The 20,979-nt window shown below is 36.8% G+C and overlaps 1 protein-coding gene across 4 annotated transcripts in view; it reads left to right on the top strand.

Annotated features, from left to right (window-relative positions):
* LOC106880867 (dual specificity protein phosphatase CDC14A) overlaps nucleotides 1-20,979 on the top strand; it is a 157,097-nt gene that overhangs the window by 122,650 nt on the left and 13,468 nt on the right. For all 4 annotated transcript variants that reach the window (XM_089355214.1, XM_089355213.1, XM_089355215.1 and 1 more), the window contains 2 exons: nucleotides 9,873-10,103; nucleotides 14,566-14,704. In XM_089355214.1, coding sequence (XP_089211340.1) covers nucleotides 9,873-10,103; nucleotides 14,566-14,704 — 370 coding nt within the window. The remainder of the gene's footprint in view (nucleotides 1-9,872; nucleotides 10,104-14,565; nucleotides 14,705-20,979) is intronic.

Below are 20,979 nucleotides of genomic sequence, written 5' to 3' on the forward strand. Positions count from 1 at the left end.
AAACAAGACAGGAAAACAAACAGAAAAGGCTATACGGCCAGACGGGAAAAATTATGTGTATATATATATACACACACACACACGTGTGTGTGTACACCAGATTAAACTGACACTTCTTTGATCAGCCCAGACCTATAGTAGAAGATACTTGTCCAAGGTGCTGTGCAGTGGTACTGAGCTTGAAGTTACATAGTTGGGAAGCAAGTTTCTTAACATAGGCACACTAGCATACATACATACATTCATACATACACACACTCACACACACACATATATATATGTGTGCGTTTGTGTGTGTATATATATATATATATATATATAGATATATGTATATGGATCAAAACATTTTGATTCAAACGCCTTGGTACTCTGAGTTTCAAGCTTGATACTAGTCTTTGGCCATAGGAATTTGAATGAAGAAAGTCAAATGTTTATTACCGTACATTAGCCTGTGATTGGTCAAGAAAAGTCATGAGAGTAGGAAGGGGTGGTAGATATGCAAGTATATATATGTGTGTGTGTCTATACATGTGCTTATATATCTGTGTGTACGTGTCTGTATCTATGTGAATGTGCGCATGTATGTATAGGTGTACATTCACGCATCTGCATGCACACACCTGTACACACACACCGACATATATATGCATATATATATATATATATATATATATATGCACAAACACACACATGCACATACGTATTTACCCTTGTCTATACTACCAGAAAGACCACCCACCAGGCAGTTTTCTGCTAGCCCCTTGATAATATTTTTACATTTGATTCCAATTTCTAATAATTTTTATATTTTACATCTAATTATTTCTTTGTATAATAGTGCTCACTTGCTTAGTAAATATTGATTTCATGATTTTATTACAGTCATAATGTTTCTTTTTAAAACAAACATCACGGTAGTCCAACAACAGAAGGAGAAGTTGTTTGTCAAGTTTTACCTTCCCCTCAAAGCAACATAGAGATTTCAACTCTGCAGCCCATCTGTAAACTTTGCAGTGTGTGTGTGTGAGAGAGTACATTGCAAACAATGAATGAAATTAACATGAAATGAAAAAATCCTATAAATAAAAGGGCATTACTACAAATGCCCCCAACTTTGTTGCCTCATAACATCCAGAAAAATGGATATTTTTAAACAAAATTTTCACAAATACTGCTTAGATGTTGTGGCTTCAGAGTATATAGAGATGTATGAGAAAGAATTTTTGCAAGCAGTTAGATAGAGGAATTTCAGAAAATTCACACCATCTGACTTTTTCCCCTCATAATTTTCAGGAAGATGGGTATTTTTTAATGAAAATTTATACAAATCTGTTTCAAATGGCATAGATTACGATTATAAAGAAATTTGTGGGGAACATTTTTTTCAGACATTTTCCCCATTATTTTTAAACCACAGCCTTCGAAATGATGGGGTTGGGGTGGGGGACATCTTTGTATGAAAAAAGTTTTGAAAACTCTTTTTTTTTACACCCCTTCCCCCAATCATCCCACTCTGGACCTATTTTGGCCAATTTCTTTTTGCACTTCAAAACCATGAGAAGAGCATTTTCAGTAAATAAAAAAAGAATAAAGTTGCTAATATTTCCAAAGGGAAAAGTGAGTGATTTAAGGGTGATTTGGTTGTTGTTTCTAGCATATCCAAAGACAACTCTTCTCGCTTCTTCATCACTCTTGCATGTATTAATGTTTTTCAATATTTTTTCTCCATGAATACATTTATATGCTATAAAAAAGAAAATTTGAGAAATTATGAATTTTTTGCAACCCCACTCCCTGCCCCCGATTGTTTCTGTTTAGAAATTAAAATATTGGAGAGCCTGTGAAGGTCATTGCTGGCATTTATCCACAGTGATTTTAAAAAATCATGGAGACATACTTGCATAGCAAGTGACTTGATCTGAGATTGTGTGCTGAAACAAAACAATTGCAGAGTGGAAGATGTTTCTAAACCATTCAAGAACACACAAATACTCTAAGTTTCACTTCAACATTAAAACTTCATTTGTGTCAAAATATTTTCGTTGCTTTAAAACCGTGACAAAACTGACAAAACTTCACAAAAGTTATGCAGCACGAAATTTTGTCAGTGAACAGCATGCACACGTACACACACACACACACATTGCCTTTCATTTGTGTGTATGTGTATGTATGTGTGTGTGTGTGGGGGGGGGCTGTTGAAGTTGTGTTTGGAAACTGTGAATAAGGTGCAAGTTTCAAGTACTTGTCAGTAACTTTTTTTCTTCTCCTCTTCTAATAGTAATTACCCAACTTTCTAAGCTCTTCTCACAGCTATCCCGCGTTCAAAAGTTATACAGGTATTTTGAAAAATTTTCATCCAATAAATAATTTTTTATATTATGTATACATTTATAGTGAATTAAAACTTAAAAGAGAAAGTGAGAGACTCTGCAAATGAAAATGGAATACTCTGCAGTGAATGCAATGAATATTTAAATTTATGATGAATTGGACACAATGAATATTTAAATTCGCAAGAAATTGAAGTTAAAAAGTTCAATAAACTTGAGAAATTGAAATTATAGGAAATTTCTTACAACATGAATTTATAAAAATATCTCCAGATGGTCAACCCTTTAATAATTGCTTTCTTTTAGCACTTTTAGTAACTGTTATGTACTTAGTTAATAAGCAGCTTTCTCCATTATAGTATAGATACAAATATGAGTATATGCATGTGCATGAACACATACACAAACACACATGGGTGCATGTGTGTGTATATATCTGTGTGTATGCATGCAGTGTTCAGCTGTACACATGTGTGCACACATGCACGCACATGTATATATACTTGTGTGGTTATGTACAAGGGATGAATGTATACAGATAGATAAGCATGCAGAATCATTGGAGATTGGTGATTTGCAGTGCTGCTCATGGGGGTTAGTTGGTGAAATTTACCTGAAGGGTACACAACTAGTGGCAACAATAGGATAGATTGTATTTCTTGTTGATAGATACTGCAGATTGGTAGATGACTTGCAGTTTTTGCAGAGGCAGAGCTGATGAATATGGTGATGCCCTGTCAATAATAGTCCACTTGATGCTGGGTGTTTCATCTTGGAGGTCATGGAGTCTTCAAAGAAAGCGCGACAAGAAAGTGGAGTACTCTCTATTCCTGAATCTGAATGAGTGCATGTGCTGGGAATACCTTCCCTTGAAATCATTGGCTCGCTCTCTCTTTATCTATTTATATATATTTATAGGTCCATGTCAGCCAATTTTCATGCATAAGAGTTTGAGAAAAATTCAATCTCAGTACTTATCAGAAGGGTTGGTAGGAAAGAGTATGCCAACAGTTCTTTTCCACTGGGGTCAGAAAATATTGCAGTTTGTGAATGTTGTGGAAAGCTAGAACAAAAATAACTGGTGTGTGAAGTTCACATGGGAATTTCTTCTGGAGTTATGCCCTTTGGACAGGGGTCAGATAGTGCCTTAATGGTGTAAGGGGTAAATACTATCAGAATGTGGGTGTGGCAGGGGTGCAGGTGGGAAGGAATTTATGTGTGTAGAGGGGTGATGGAAAGTGGGTGGGTGAGAGGTCAATCTTAAAATCATGTGTGGATATGTATGCACATGCATGTGTATGTTTATTTTTGTATGTAATAAGTTATGTCAGACCTTGTGCTGAACCCTCAGATTGTGATGGTGGGAGCTGAACCCTCAGTACAGATAATGGGAGCTCTAACATTCATATTCATGTTTAACATAGTGGTAGCATGAGTACTCCATAGGCATAAGAAACAATAAATTTTACAAATAGGCATATGAAACAATGAATTTTGGAACAAAGCCAGTAATTTCAGGTGAAGGATAAGTCAATTACATTAACCCTAATCTTCAATTGGTTTTTATTTTATTGACCCTGAAAAGATGAAAGGCAAAGTCAACTTCTGTGGAATTTGAACTCAGAACATAAAGACAGACAAAATGCTGTTAAGCATTTTGCATGGCATGCTTATGATTTTGCTAACTCACCGCCTTAGATTTTATATGTATTATTTCCATGTTCATTATGGTGCTGTTAACTCTGACACCTGCACCAATTACATCTTTATCACTGTGCATTGTGTCACTTACAGAAGCATTCTATAACCGTGTGTGTGTGTGAGAGCGCACATGCGTGCGTGTGTGTGCTGTTCACATACATACATACATACATACATACATGGTGGTTGTCTACTCCTTATATAGAGTTTGACTACCTCTTGTACTTACACCTTAGATCTATCATGGTGTTTATTAAACCAGACAATGTTTTGAAAAGACACCCACATAAATTGCATATCTGCTTTGGACCACCAAGAGCTGCAGTTAAATTTTGATCTTTGTGGATCTCAAAATGTCTTTGGAGGCCTCCATTAGATTTGCAATCCTTATGACATACGCAGCATTGACAGGTATGCACAGATAGATAGGCAGAGTAGTTAGTGGAGGTTTGTTTCTCATGGGTCTGCAAATGCAGAGATTTAAATAAGATTTAAGCTTAGCAAAAGAAAGGCATGGTCTGTCACAAATTGTGCACACATACATACATACATACATGCATACATACATACATACATACATACATACATACATACATACATACATACATGCATGCATGCGCGTGTGCACACACACACACACACACACAGATGTATGTGTGCATGTTGCTAACTTGTTTCACATCTCTTGGTACCTTTAATAAGATTTTATATATCAACCCAGTAATAAATGTCTTGTGCACTGTTTGTCTTACAGTTGCCATTAATCACATCACTCAGATTACCTTACCCAGCCTCTTCTTGTGATCTCATCCCCACTCTTCTATTGAACAGGTGGGGTTTTTGGTTTTTTATTTCTTAAATTATTTTTTTCATTTTAAACATTATACAGTGTGATATTTGTTTGTTAATGTTTAGTTGCTGTGTTGCTGACTTTACTTGTCCTACTACTCTCATGCTTAACTGTCCAGTCAGTAATTGTTAGCCTTGCAAATAGTTGCATTTCAGCAGCCAAATTACTGTTTTATCAACATCCTCATTTTAAATACTCTACCAATCGACAGTAGACCCAAGCTCCTGTCCCCCCCCCCCACCACCACCACCATCAATCACTGCAACTGACGTTGTACATTTTACCCTTGAATATAATTTAATGTATCTTTTGTTTTCTTGGTCATCATCATCATCATCATCATCGTTTAACGTCCGCTTTCCATGCTAGCATGGGTTGGACGATTTGACTGAGGACTGGTGAAACCGGATGGCAACACCAGGCTCCAGTCTGATTTGGCAGAGTTTCTACAGCTGGATGCCCTTCCTAACGCCAACCACTCAGAGAGTGTAGTGGGTGCTTTTACGTGTCACCCGCACGAAAACGGCCACGCTCGAAATGGTGTCTTTTATGTGCCACCCGCACAAGCCAGTCCAGGGGCACTGGCAACGATCTCGCTCGAAAATCCTACAGGAGCCAGTCAGGCGGTACTGGCAACGGCCACGCTCAAAATGGTGCATCTCATGTGCCACCCGCACAAGAACCAGTCCAGGGGCACTGGCAACGATCTTACTTGGCTTGCCGGGTCTTCTCACGCACAGCCCATTTCCAAAGGTCTCGGTCCGTAGTCATCGCCTCGGTGAGGCCCAATGTACGAAGGTCTTGCCTCACCACCTCAGCCCAGGTCTTCCTGGGCCTACCTCTTCCACGGGTTCCCTCAACTGTTAGGGTGTGGCACTTTTTCACGCAGCTATCCTCCTCCATTCTCACCACATGTCCATACCAGCGCAATCGTCTCTCTTGCACGCCACAACTGATGCTTCTAATGTTCAGCTTTTCTCTCAAGATACTTACACTCTGACGGGTATTCACATTGACATTACACATCCAACGGAGCATACTGGCTTCATTCCTTGCGAGCTTACGTATGTCCTCAGCAGTTACAGCCCATGTTTCACTGCCATGTAGCATGGTTGTTCGTACGCATGCGTCATACAGTCTGCCTTTTACTCTGAGTGAGAGTCCCTTTGTCGCCAGCAGGGGTAAGAGCTCTCTAAACTTTGCCCAGGCTATTCTTATTCTAGCAGCTACACTTTCAGCGCACCCACCCCCACTACTAACTTGGTCGCCCAGATAGCGGAAGCTATCGACTACCTCTAGTTTTTCACCCTGGAATGAGATAGAAGTTGTTTCCTGTTTGTTTGCAGTCTTTATTGCACCTGAACATCTGCCACAAACAAAAACTAACTTGCTAGTTAACCTGCCTTTGATGTTGCTGCACCTCTTATGTGTCCATAGCTTGCACCGGGTACATCTTATAGAGTTACTACCTACTCCTTTTCTACATACTGAGCAGGGCCATCTACCTGAAGGGGTTTGTGTTTTATCTACCTTCCTACTTATTAGGATTTTGGTTTTAGCTAGGTTGACTCTAAGGCCCTTCAATTCTAGACCTTGCTTCCACACCTGAAACTTCTCCTCTAGTTCTGATAGTGACTCCACAATTAGGGCAAGGTCATCAGCATAGAGGAGCTCCCAGGGGCAACCTGTCTTGAACTCCTCTGTGATTGCCTGGAGGACTATGGTAAATAATAGGGGGCTGAGGACGGAACCTTGGTGGACCCCTACCTCTACCCGGAATTCATTGCTGTACTCATTTCCAACCCTCACCTTACTGGCCGCATCTCTGTACATGGCTCGCACAGCTCTCACTAGCCATTCTTCTATGGCTGGACCTGCCCAATCTTGTTACAGTCTGTAACAATGGGGATTTCTTTCATTAATTTTTTATCTTTTACACTCATCTAAGAGAGACATTTTATTTTATTTCTTAGTTGTTATTTGTTAATAATTTGAATGGCATACATAAGGAAATTAAAGATATATGAAAAATAAAAAAGAATTCTCTCTCTCTCTCTCTCTCTCTCTCTCTCTCTCTCTCTCTCTCTCTCTCTCTTTCTCTCTCTCTCTCTCTCTCTCTCTCTTTCTCTTTCTCTCTCTCTCTCTCTCTCTCTCTCTCCGTCTGTCTGTCTGTATGTACATGTGTGTATGTTTGCATCTTTTATTGTTTACTTGCTTCAGTCATTAGACTGCCGCTATGCTGGGGCACCGCACCACCTTGTAGAAATTTAGTCACATGAATTGACCCCAGTACTTTTTTTTTAAAGCCTGGTACTTATTCTATCAATCTCTATTGCTGAACCACTAAATTACAGGAACATAAACACACCATCACTGGTTGTCAAGCAGTGGTGGGAGACAAACATGGATACTTCTTTCAGTTTTCATCTATCAAATCCATTCACAAGGCTTTGGTCAGCCTGTGGCTATACTAGAATACACTTGCCCAAGGTGCCACACAGTGGACCTGAACCCAGAACCATTTGGTTAGGAAGCAAACTTCTTACTGTACAGCCACTTCTTTTATCATGAGACTAAATGGCAGGCAAGTTCCAAGTGCCTCTGTTGTCTATTGTTCTCAGCAGGTTAACAATCCCCAATAATACATATAAAATCTAAGTGCGCTCTATGCCTTTCATTGTTTATAATCTGTACCTGTTTTTTGGTTACGAAATAAGTTAGACAAATGTATATTTACTTTATATATCAGTTGAAAACTTTCTTTTCACATTACACTTAATGTCCATGTTGGCATGGGTTGAAGAGTTACGTAGAAAGTTGGTATCTCAGCTACTAGCAGTTGAAACCTGCGTAATCTAGACCGTGTTTTTAAATTTCATTATTTGGATCTTTCTGATTTGGCAGATACCATTCTTTATTTAGTGTGTTTTCTACCGAAACACTTTAAAACTTCGTATACTTGTATATTTTGTCTTATAGAACAGAGAAAAAATTTTATATTCAAAGTTATTTCATGTTAAAAATTGTCGTATTTCGGTAATTTCAACCAATCACTGACGTCTATTCAGCTGAATACAGTTACTGCTGTTCTTTGTCAACAATAATTTGTGGTGGTGTATATATTGTTAGTCCCTGGAAATTAAAAATTTAATACTCTTATGAATATTGCCTGCACTTGTTATTGGAGCTGGCAGAATTGTTAATGCACCAGGCAAAATGCTTAGTGGCATTTCATCCGTCATTATGTTATGAGTTCAAATTCCACCAAGTGCTTTTCATCCTTTTGAATTAAGCACCAGTTATGCTCTGGGATTAATATAATTGACTTACTCCTTCCCTCAAAAACCAGGCCTTGTGCCTATAATAGAAAGGTTTATTAGCTACTGCCAATATGCTTGAATTACACTATTCTACTTGTTTCAGTTGATTGGATAATAGCTAATAAGGGAATTGGTAATTTTTCAGATTAACACCCGCATGATCTTCACTAGGGTGTTAGGGTTTTAGGGTCAGAGTTAGGGTTACGGTTGGAGTTTTAGGGTTTGGGTTAGGGAATTCCATCCCTAACCCTAACCGTAACCCTAACCCTAACCCTAAACACTAACCCTAACCCTAAAACCGTAACCCTGACTGTAAAACCCTAACCCTAACACCCTAGTGAAGATCGTGCGAGTGTTAATCTGAAAAATTACCAGGAAATCAAGCCAACAAAATAGTTGAAAGAAAAGGCTTCCAAACAGTTGCTTCATTTCCTAGAAAGCGCAGCCAAATCTTCCTCAAATCAAACTCTACCATCATTTAGAAAATGTGCTACTGAGTACACAGTACATAGAAAATTACCGAAAAATTGTTGAACAGATTTTCACCGAGTAGTTTGAAACATAGATACGCACAGCATAATTTATTATCTAAACAATATATGCGTTTCGTGTATAAAGCTTTCTTATTTATTGTGATGGCAGCTAGACGTATAAATTACCATTTTTCTGTAATTTTGTCTGCGTCAAAAGAAAACAAACCAAAAAAGCGGATGAAATATGTCATAATTAACAGGGACTAACGATATATACACCGCCACAAATTATTGTTGACAAAGAATAGCAGTAACTGTATTCAGCTGAATAGACGTCAGTGATTGGTTGAAATTACTGAAATACGACAACTTTTAACATGAAATAACTTGGAATATAGAAACTTTTCTTAACAAGGCTAAGAGAAAAAGATGTTTTATATGACACATTCTACCAGTATCCCAAGTTTGAAAGTGTTTCGTTAGAAAACAAATGGTGTCCGCCAAATCAGAAAGATCCCATTATTTTCTTTAACCTGGGCAATGCCAGGTTTTTCTGCTAGTATATACATATATATATAGAAGTGAAATCCACTTTATCATTTAGGGTATTTATTACACCCAAAATGGTAAAGTCAACCTCTGAACTTTTGTCAGTTAAACTCCTAACATCTTTTTATGTTTAATCATCTTGTTATTTGGTCAGTAGAGTACCATAAAGTAAGCCTCTAGCAATATATTCTTACATACGGTACAGCATTTTCATATGTAACATGCTTTCTTTATGTTTGATAGCCCTCACATTTGAAAGAATCTAGTGGAATCTACTGCTGAGAAGTGCTAATAGTTATTGTGAACTAAAAAGTGGTCCATTGGTTTTCTGTTTGATTTATGCTCATTAAATCTGTAATAGAAAAGGAAGAGTCAAATTTTATTGATCTGTTTTTTTATTCCAAATTGGTGCTATTTTATTTATAGCTCTTATAAATACAACGACATCACAACCTCCACTATCCCCATTCTCTAGAAATGTTATACTTCATGTCTATGTCGTGAAGCTGATGGGAGATATTTTCATAGAATGACAATAGCAAACTATGTCCGGAAAATAGAGCTGCCTTTTAAAGATGTAATTATATTTGTTGTTACATTTTCAGTTGAAGATTATGTTTCATTGAATGTTTCTTTACTCTTCCAGGTTACCCTGTTCATTCTCCTGAAGCCTATCTACCATACTTTAGAGAACATAATATTACTGCTGTTGTCCGCCTGAACAAGAAAATTTATGATGCCAAACGTTTTACTGATGCTGGTTTAGATCATTATGATCTTTTCTTCGTTGATGGAAGTGTTCCAACTGATAATATTGTGAGGAAATTCTTGGAAATTAGTGAAAAATGTGATGGTGGCCTTGCTGTACACTGTAAAGGTAGTTCACTTTTTTTTTATCATTTTGTAATGAAATATTTTGCTAGTAAATATCTGCTGTTTTATAGTTAGATATCATTTTTGAGGAAAAGCATCAAAGCCTTGTAATATCATGTCATAATAACTACTAGACTCAGTGACGGAGCCTGTATATGGTAGCTTGACCTACTAAAAATTCCAGTCAAATTTTCTTTCCACTACACTCTATCATTATAAAAAAAGTTTTAATAAATGGCTGAACAGAAAGATGGAACAGTCCCAAATGGTATGTCTTTGATCGTGGTTCTGTTTAAAGAGCAAACCTAGGGCTAAATAACAACAACTTTATTATATCATTAGCTACAATAGTCTTATACAATTTTTTTTATAGTTTATTGGCTATAATCTTTGTGTTAAGCTTTCAAAAATTATCTAAAATATTTTGCTACTGCTCACTTATGATATTCAATCACCAGTTAGCAAGCCCTACCAGTGAAGTTTCCCTAGCAGACCCTACAACCTAATAGATGTTAACCTAGTAGGTACTACAGCTCTGGCTGAAATTTAACTAGCAAGCTGTACAAACATGACTGAAGTTACATAAAGAATCCAACAGCTCTGACTGAATCTTACCCAGCAGACCATACAACCGTGACTGAAGTTTACCTAACAGGTCCTACAGCCCTAATTGATGTTTACCTCACAGGTACTACAACCTTGGTTGAAATTTAAGTAGCAGGCCCTACAATTTTGTTTAAATTTACCTAGTAGACACTATGGCCTGGACCGAAATTTACCTAGTAGGCCCTACAGCCCTACTGAAGTTCACCTTGCAGCCCCTACAGCATTGTCTGAAGTTTATCTTGCAGGCACTACAAATTTGGCCGAAGTTTACATAGCAGGTACTGTGGCTCTGGTTGAAATTTTCCTTGGCTGAATTTTAATCAGAAGCCACTACAAAATTAGCTGAAGTTTACGTAACTGGCTCTACCACCTTAGTTTAATTTCAACTAGCAGGCCCTACAACACTGGTTGAAAATTATCTAACAGACCCTACATTCTTAGCTGAAGTTTACCAAGCAAGGCCTACAGCCTTGACTCAAGTTTACCTAGCAGGCCCTACAGTCTTAACAGAAGTTTACCTTGCTGAAATTTACCTAATAAGCATTACAACATTGACTTAAGTTTACCTAATAGGCTCTGCAAACTTGCCTAAAATTTACTTATCATGCCTTACAGCCTTAAATAAGGCCCTACATTCTAGCTGAAGTTTACATAGTAGGAGCTACAATCCTGACTCAAGTTTAACTATAATATTGGCTGAAGTGTACATAGCAGCCCTAACAACTTTGAAGTTTACCTAGCAGGCCTTACAACTTTAACTGAAGTTTGCTTGGCAGGCCCTATAACCTTGACTGAAGTTTATCAATCAGGTCCTCCGTTCTTGGTTGAATTTTAACTAGCAGATCCTATAGCCCTGACTAAAGTTTACCAAGTAAGCTCTACAACATTGACTAAAATTTATCTAGTAGTCCCTATAGCTTTGACTTCAGTTCATCTAGCAGCCTCTCCAGATAATAAATCAAGTTATACAAGAGGGAATCTTACCCAGTAATTGGCATAGCACTATCATCGTAAACTGCTATAAAGGCAAAGGAGATACCTTAGAGAGAAGCAGATATAAAGGAATTAAATTACTGGATTAAATTATGAAGGTCATGGAGAAATTCATAGCATACTTGATTCTTAACAGGATAGATCTAGATGAGATGCAGTTTGGTTTCATGCCTGGAAGAGGAACACAGATTTTCCTAGTGAATCAACTACAAGATAAATATTTAGCTAAGAATAAACAATTATTCTTGGCCTTTGTTGTCTTGAAGAAGGCATTTGACAGGTTACCACATACAGTAATGTGGTGATCACTAAGGAAACTAAGCATTGACAAATGAGAGCTGTGCAAGACATGTACAAAGATGTACAAGTAAAGTGAAAGTCAGTGATGACTTCAGTGAAGAATTTAGTGTGAGGGTTGAAGCTCATCAAGGCTCAGTTCTCAGTCCCCTCCTGTTCATCATAGTTCTACAGGCCATCACAGAGGAACCCCTATATGCTGATGACCTAGTTCTCTAATCTATTAAAGAAGACACCCCAGGCTTGGAAACTAAACCTAAAATTGTGAGGCCTTATAGAAAATCTGGCAAAGTCAAAGGTTTTAATAAGTAGGAAAGAAGTCAGGACTCTGGTGTTTTTTAGAAAATGGCTTTGCTCAATATATAGAAAAATGGGTAGGTATAAATTCCATATGTTCTATTCAATATAAGCAATGAGCACACAAGAAATGTAGTGAACTCACTGACAGACTATCAGAGAATGTAAGCTTCAAGTACCATAGATGCACTGGTGCAGTTCATACAGGCACACTTCAAATTGTGTCTCTTAAATGTCCAGATGGCTGATCAGAATTAGTTGATAGCTTTTGTTACTTAGGAGATGTAATTAGCAAGAGAGGCGATTGCTCTGAAAGCATAGTTGCTAGAGTTAGAACTGATTGGAAAAATTTCAGGTAGCTACTCCACTGTTGACAATAAAGATCTTATCTTTAAGAGCAAAGAGCAGATTGTATGATGCTTGTGTTTGAACTGTTGTGTTGCATGGTAGGAGACATGGGCCTTGAATGCAGAGGACTTGAAAAGACTGGAAAGAAATGAAGCGAGCATGCTCCATTGTGTATGCAATGTGAGTGTGTAAAAGAATAAGTACAAAGATGCTGAATGAAAAACCAGGTGTAAGAGGAATCAAAATGCTCAAGAAAGAAGACTGTGCTGGTACAGACATGTGATGCAAGTATAAAGAAGTGTCATTTGCTTGATGTGGCTGGAACTTGTGGAAGAGGGAGACCCAGGAAGACCCTGAACCTAACAATTGAGATGACAAAAAAACCAGGATTTCTGATATGAGGTTTTCAAAAAGACTCACCCTCTTCAACAAGACTGAGTTCTAGAAGTGCTGGTTTGGGATTTCCACCAGTTACAGTGACCATTCCTACTCTCTCATGCCTTATGCCTACCTCTTCCCCTGCCGCCTAGATCCTACCACCTTATGTCTTGAAATCTTTCTTCTGGGCTTAAAAATTGGTTTATGACATTTGTTCTTTTGATTGTGTTCTTGAGTCTGTGGCTATATACTCTGTTTCTTTCCAATCTTCTAGAATAATTGTTATCCTTTGTATGTCTGAATAAAGGTTATTCATGTCTAGATAGTTCCTCCTGTCATAATTACTGTTTCTTTGTGTATAGTGGAATATCCTGTTTTGAAAGGTGTTCTACCTTGGTGGAAAAGGGTTTGGAAATCTTTTAGTGGGTTTATTTTGTTGTCTGCAGAACCTAGAATTGGTGTTGTTTCTTGCAGATCCTTGGTGGATAAATTCTTAATTTTTGATGTTTGTTTTGTCGTCTGTGAGTAAAACTAGTATGCTTTAATTTTCTTTAGAAGTAGATTAGAACTACTTTTAAACCAGACAGCATTCCTTTCCCAACACCAATTCTTCATTTAAACATTGTACTCTCCATAGTCTAACTGTTTTCAAACAGAATGCCTTCACTGTTTTTGAAATTTCCATTTCCATATGTCTATCAACAGATTTGAATTTTTCTTCATTTGTGCTGGCTCTAAGATGCAATAAGCTGAATTTCCATTTTCAATTTTTCTAGTGATCCTTTCTCTGAGTTTTCTTTCTTCTTCTAATTCCTTTTTGGTTGGTTTTATTTGAAATTATCTGTAAAGAAAAGTTGGGGTTGCATTCAACTAATTTTCATATGTGTTTACTTTGAAATTCTTTTTTAACAAATCCCAAAATGTAAATTTTAGCGTTCTGAGATTCTCATTCCAGATATGATTTAAACTGTGTTTGATTGAGCATGTTTGTCAATCCAGATCAGTATTGTTGATGTCTTAATTTAAATTAAAATTTTTTTTTCCATGTTCTGTGAAGCTGCCATCTCTATTATGTTACATAATTGGTTTAAAGTCTGGACACTTACCATTTGCCGGCTATTAACCCTTGTTGCTCAAATTTCTTTCATATAATTCCAAAATTTCTTTGGTTTTTGTCTGTCAAGATAGATATACTTTTTCTTTGGATTAGCAAGGCAACCAATAGTTTCATGTGAAGGGATCTCTACAACTGTCTCCATTTTGGAGAAAATTCCCATGTGGTTTGCTTGAACAGTTGTTGAGATCCATTGCACATGAAACTATCGATAGCCTTGTTAATCCACAAATAAGAAATTTATCCACCAATGTGTTGTTGAGCGCTCATTCTCACTGTCTGATACTAGCGTGTGTGTGTGTGTGTGTGTGTCTTAATCTATATGTATGTATGTATGTATGTATGTATGCATGCATGCTTGTTTGTTTGTTTTGAATATACACAAATATATTTACATATATTATTTTACATTTTTTGCTTTAACAATTTACAGCTGGTTTGGGTCGGACAGGAACCTTAATAGCTTGTTACATTATGAAGCATTATAGATTCTCTGCAGCAGAATCTATAGCATGGTTACGGATCTGCAGGCCTGGCTCTGTAATAGGACCACAGCAGAATTTCCTAATTGAGTAAGTTGTTAATTTTGATTTACTTAACTTATATTAATGTTTTATCTTTTCACATGTGGGTGCATATGTAAGAGAGAGAGAGAGAGAGAGAGCACATGTCAATGTAGATTATTGCTTTTGTTGTTTAATCCCTGTCAGCACTAATCCAGTTGACTTTTGATCAAAGATGTTCCACATGTAACCAATCCAGTTTTTTTTTTTACCACATTATCCGGTGTGTTCTTTGTTTAAAATCTAACTGTCATGTATGATTTGGATCTGTTAGAAGTAGCAGCCATATCTCCCTGAAATCATGTCTTATTGTTTATGTGTCTATGTGAGTCAAGTGTAGAAGCTGTATATGTAGGATTTGTTAGAATAAGGATGTAAATGAGCTATATGTGTGTATGTGTGTGTGCTTGGGTGTGTGTAGTCCCAGGTCAGCCCTGTTCAAACAGATCCTTTTTAATTTGTATTGGTCTGTTTGTATAAGCTACAGAGTGGGAATGTAGGCATGTAGTTTATCCTCTGACCCACTATATTTCTGTATGTTAGAAAAATCTGGTTCTACCACAGCAGAGATGAGCAAGAAGAACTCAGTCAGACCAGAAACTGTTACTATATGTGTTGTAATGTTTATATGTTCATGTTTGTGTGAATGTGTGTATATTTATATGTATGTATATATTTATATGTATGTGTGTATGTTGTTGCAGGAAGGCTGAGTGGTTAAGAGATTAGCTTCAGGGTCTTGAGTTCCTTGGTTCCATCCCATTGCTTGGTATCTAGGCCATACAACTTTACCATAGCTTCAGGTTGAATCATATCTTGTGAGTGAAATAGGGAAGATGGAAACTGCATAATAACTTGGCAGGTGGATGGTATCTCTAATTTAGAGGTACTGCTTTGTTAAATATTGTGTCATGTTGATTTTGCATGGGAAATATGTTATGGTTACAAAAACTAACTTCCTAGTTAACCTTCCTTTGATATTGCTGCACCTCTTATGTGTCCATAGCTTGCACTGGGTACATCTTATAGAGTTTCTACCTACACCTTTTCTACAGATCGAGCACGGCCTTCTACCTGAAGGGGTTTGTGTTTTGTCTACCTTCCTACTTATTAGGACTTTGGTTTTAGCTAGTTTGACTCTAAGGCCCTTCGATTCTAGTCCTTGCTTTCACACCAGAAACTTCCTCCTCTAGTTCTGATAGTGACTCTGCAATTAGAGCAAGGTCATCAGCATACAGGAGCTCCCAGAGTCATCCTGTCTTGAATTCCTGTGTTATTGCTTGGAGGACTATGATAAATAGGAGGGGGCTGAGGACTGAACCTTGGTGGACCCCTACCTCTACCCGGAATTCTTCACTGCACTCGTTGCCAACCCTCACCTTACTGACAGCATCTCTGTACATGACTCGCACAGCTCTCACTAACCATTCTTCTATCCCTAGTTTCCTCATTGACCACCAGATAAGGGAACGGGGGACCCTGTCAAAGGCTTTCTCCATGTCAACAAAAGCCAGGTACAGAGGTTTATCTTTGGCTAGGTATTTCTCCTGTAGCTGTCTTACCAGAAATATAGCATCAGTGGTGCTTTTCCCTGGCACAAACCCAAACTGCATCTCATCTAAACTGACTCTCTCCCTAGTTAGTTGGGCTATGACCCTCTCCGTGACTTTCATTACCTGATCTAACAACTTGATACCTCTGTAATTATTTGTATCTAAAGCGTCACCTTTACCTTTGTAGCAGTTGACTATGGTGCCGCTACACCAGTCATTGGGTATGATTCCTTCGTGTATCACCTGGTTAACAATATGGGTGACTAGGCTATAGCCGACACTACCAGATATTTTGAGCATCTCATCAGTGGTTCCTGATGGTCTGGGGGCTTTCCCTGTCTTCATACTCTTAATTGCTTTATCTACCATGGTACTGTCAACTCGGATAGCTGGTCCCTCTGTTGGATCAACATTCAGCAGACTCTCTTTCTCCCATTCATTCTCTTTATTGAGCAACTTTTTGTAGTGGCATCTCCAAACCTCTTTCTTTGCAGCCTCGTTTAGTGCAAGTGTACCATCATCCATGCGAATACATTTCTCTCCTACGACATCACGATTCTCTCTCACACACTGTCTTGCAACATGAAATACTTCAAGTCATCAGTCAAATCGTCCAACCCATGCTAGCACGGAAAGCAGACATTAAACGATGATGATGATGATGATGATGATGATGATGATGATATATATACATATGTATGTATAAAGTAGCAAACTAAGGAAAAGAAATCTTTCAAAGGAGTGTGTTAAACATCCAATTCACTGGTACTTCGGTTGGATACCATATAAATATTGGAATAATTCAATAGTAAAGATAAATTAAATATAGAGACATTCTATTGACATTCAATAATTTATTTATATTACAATATTACATTAAATACTATGACTATAATATGTAACATAACATAATATTATATAAATAATTATAAAAACCGTAAAAGTCCAACAAATAGTTTCAACACATATATTTTTTCTGATATACATAATCACAGTTCAATTATATATGTCACTTCAGGGTCAATCACTTCAGAAAGATGAAATCCCATCTGGAAAGGATGGCTGGATTGTAAAAATTAATTAAAATGTCTGTGTTATGAGAGTGAGCGTTAATTATCCAATCTTACATCAATTACAATAAAAAAATCAACAAAAACATTTTAATAGACAATACAATCAAGTAAGGACAATCCACAACCATTGAAATTCACTTCATTGTATCTCAAACACATACCAATTGGAACCCTTTTATGTCCAAGATAGTCTCTTGTCATCACAACATGCAATAATAATATATGTGTGTATATAAATGTATATAATTAAGTATCTAAGTCTTCTCCTGCATCTGACTACAACAAAGATATGTAAACAATTACATCTTCAATGCAACTCTTTTCTCTATTTAAATTAGTTGGTATAAAAAATTCAATTGTTTAAATTAACTAATAATAATTTTCTATATTTATTATTTTATCGTAGGGATGATTATGTAGTAGATATGAATAGAAACCTCTTTGTTTACTTAATCTATCACAAGGAGAATTCCGTAATTATTATATTTTAGGCTACAGCAATGGAAATCGAATTTACTAATTTTTTAGGGGTTACCAGATTTGAAGTTACTTAAAAAAATGATTATTATTTGCACACCATGGAAGGGAGAATTTAGTGAATTGATGGAAAACATCGATACAAACCAAACAAGCAACAAGCAATGTTCCTGATAAACTAATCTATATTATTATTTACAAAATGAGGGACCATATATGGTACATATCTAAACTTTATCAATACTTTAAGAAGTAACAAACAACATTGTTGTAATAAGAATACTATTTATAAACTATACAATACTATAATTATTATTATTTTGGTTATTAAATTTATTTAGTAAGTCAAATGAAACTACTTTTTATTATCATATATATATATATATATATAATATAGGATAAATTCTTCATAAGAATTTATCAAGTAGTCAGCGTGAAAAAACCTCATAATGAAAAAATAACGAAAAATTTCGTAATGAAAAAATTCATCGTTTCTTCACAGATATATTTAATTATATATAAAGGGCATTAACTGTGTATCAATGCCTCACGCTATCGAGGGACTAAATAAGTAAAAAAACTACCAAAAATAAGCGAGGGAATGCAGCCTTTTGAAAGGCTGCATTCCCTCGCTTTCGGTAAATTTGCTTATTTTTGGTAGTTTTTTTACTTATTTAGTCCCTCGATAGCGTGAGGCATTGATACACAGTTAATGCCCTTTATATATAATTATATATATATATATATATTACAATTAATAAGACGAGTGACCACTAAAGTGGATTCCTATATGCTAAAGATAGATGGCAAATTGTCTTACAACGAAGAGTGTGTTCTCAAGAAAAAATCTCACCAAACGTCAGAATGAAGAATTACAGATTTTTGCATTTTGCATTTTGCAAGTGTTAATAATAAAATTATGATACATAGGTAATAGTTTTATTGGCGATCTTTCGCTACTAGTCCGAAATATCGACCTTTTCCATAAAAAGTGTCTTCGGCCATCGCCTTATTGGCGATCTTTCAATACGAGTCCGAAATATCGGCCTTTTCCGTAAAAAGTGTCTTTGGCGATTTTACCAAAGATCGGCCTTTTCCGTAACACCCACACGATCTTCACTATGGTGTTAGGGTTAGGGAGACATTTTCTTGAGAATACACTCTCCGTGGTAAGACAATTTGACATCTATCTTTAGCATATAGGAAAATCCACTTTAGTGGTCATTCCTCTTATTAATTGTAATATAGTTTTTAAATCTTTGGATTTTTTGAATATGCTAGACCACTGGTTTAAATTGATGTTAATTGATTGATACCAATTTCTACACTCATTATTTTATTTAATATATATATATATATATATATATATATGCATACATACATATATATGCGAAGACACTTGTTGAGGCAAGTGAAATCGAACTAACTTCGACGACTGGCACCTGTGCCAACATCGTCTCCTTCATTGGACACGAAACTCAGCTTGCGAAGACTTATTGGGGCAAGCGAAAGCAAAATCGGGATAGCACCTGTGCCCAGCGTCACCTTTCTGGCACTTGTGCCCGTGACATGTGTAAGGATTTTCGAGTGAGATCGTTGCCAGTGCCCCTGGACTGGCTCTTGTGCGGGTGGCACATAAAATACACCATTTTGAGCATGGCCATTGCCAGTACGGCCTGACTGGCCTTCATAGGATTTTCAAGCGAGATCATTGCCAGTGCCCCTGGACTGGCTCTTGTGCGGGTAGCACATAAAATACACCACTTTGAGCATGGCCGTTGCCAGTACCGCCTGACTGGCCTTCGTGCTGGTGACACGTAAAAGCACCCACTACACTCTCTGAGTGGTTGGCGTTAGGAAGGGCATCCAGCTGTAGAAACTCTGCCAAATCAGATTGGAGCCTGGTGTTGCCATCCGGTTTCACCAGTCCTCAGTCAAATCGTCCAACCCATGCTAGCATGGAAAGCGGACGTTAAACGATGATGATGATGATGATATATATATATGCATACATATATATATATATATATATATATATACACACACACACACACACATACATGTATACACAGACATACACACACACACATACATAGATCTGTACATATATATACATACACATATATATACACACATATATATACATATAAAAATACACACACATGTATACATGCATACATACCTACATAGATATATACATATAGATACACTCACATTCAAATATATATACACACAAATATAAATTGCAATATGGTTAGATATGTTTACATAGGCGCAGGAGTGGCGGTGTGATAAGTAGCTTGCTTACCAACCACATGGTTATAGTTTCAGTCCCATTGTGTAGCACCTTGGGCAAGTGTCTTCTACTATAGCTTCGGGCCGATCAAAGCCTTGTGAGTGGATTTGGTAGACAGAAACTGAAAGAAGGCCATCGTACATATGTATATATATATATATATATGTTTGTTTGTTTGTGTTTGTCCCCCCAACATCGTTTGACAACCGATGCCGGTGTGTTTACATCCCTGTAACTTAGCAGTTTGGCAAAAGAGACTGATAGAGTAAGTACTAGGCTTACAAAGAATAAGTCCTGGGGTCGATTTGCTCGACTAAAGGCATTGCTCCAGCATGGCTGCAGTCAAATGACTGAAACAAGTAAAAGAATAAAAGAAAAGAAAGAATAGTTATGCATATATATACATTCACATACACACACATACAGACATATATATTTCTTTTTTCACACATATACAGAGATATACATATACCCATACATATACACATACACACACACACACACACACACACACATATATATATATATATATATATATATATACATACATATACCGTATATTTCGGTGTATCAAGCAACCTATAGATAAGACGACCTTTCAAACACGAAACTCACCTAAGTTTAAGGATAGCCTAAGCAACAGTGTAAAAGTTACCATATCATATAAAATACTGAGTATTAATTAAAGACAACGTTAAAAGTTAAGACATGAAACAATATATAGTATTAACATAAATTTGTATAAGATGAAACAGATTCTTTCTTTAATGCTGTCGATCATAATGTCGTAAACAAAAGCATGTTCATGTGGCCGAACTATTTGAAACGAACTATTTGAAACGTTCAAAGCAGCTGATGATTGATAAGCTCATTATATCAGCAAAC

The sequence above is a fragment of the Octopus bimaculoides genome, chromosome 7, assembly GCF_046866305.1.
Source record: "Octopus bimaculoides isolate indiv1 chromosome 7, ASM4686630v1, whole genome shotgun sequence".
NCBI classification, from domain to species: Eukaryota; Metazoa; Mollusca; class Cephalopoda; order Octopoda; family Octopodidae; genus Octopus; species Octopus bimaculoides.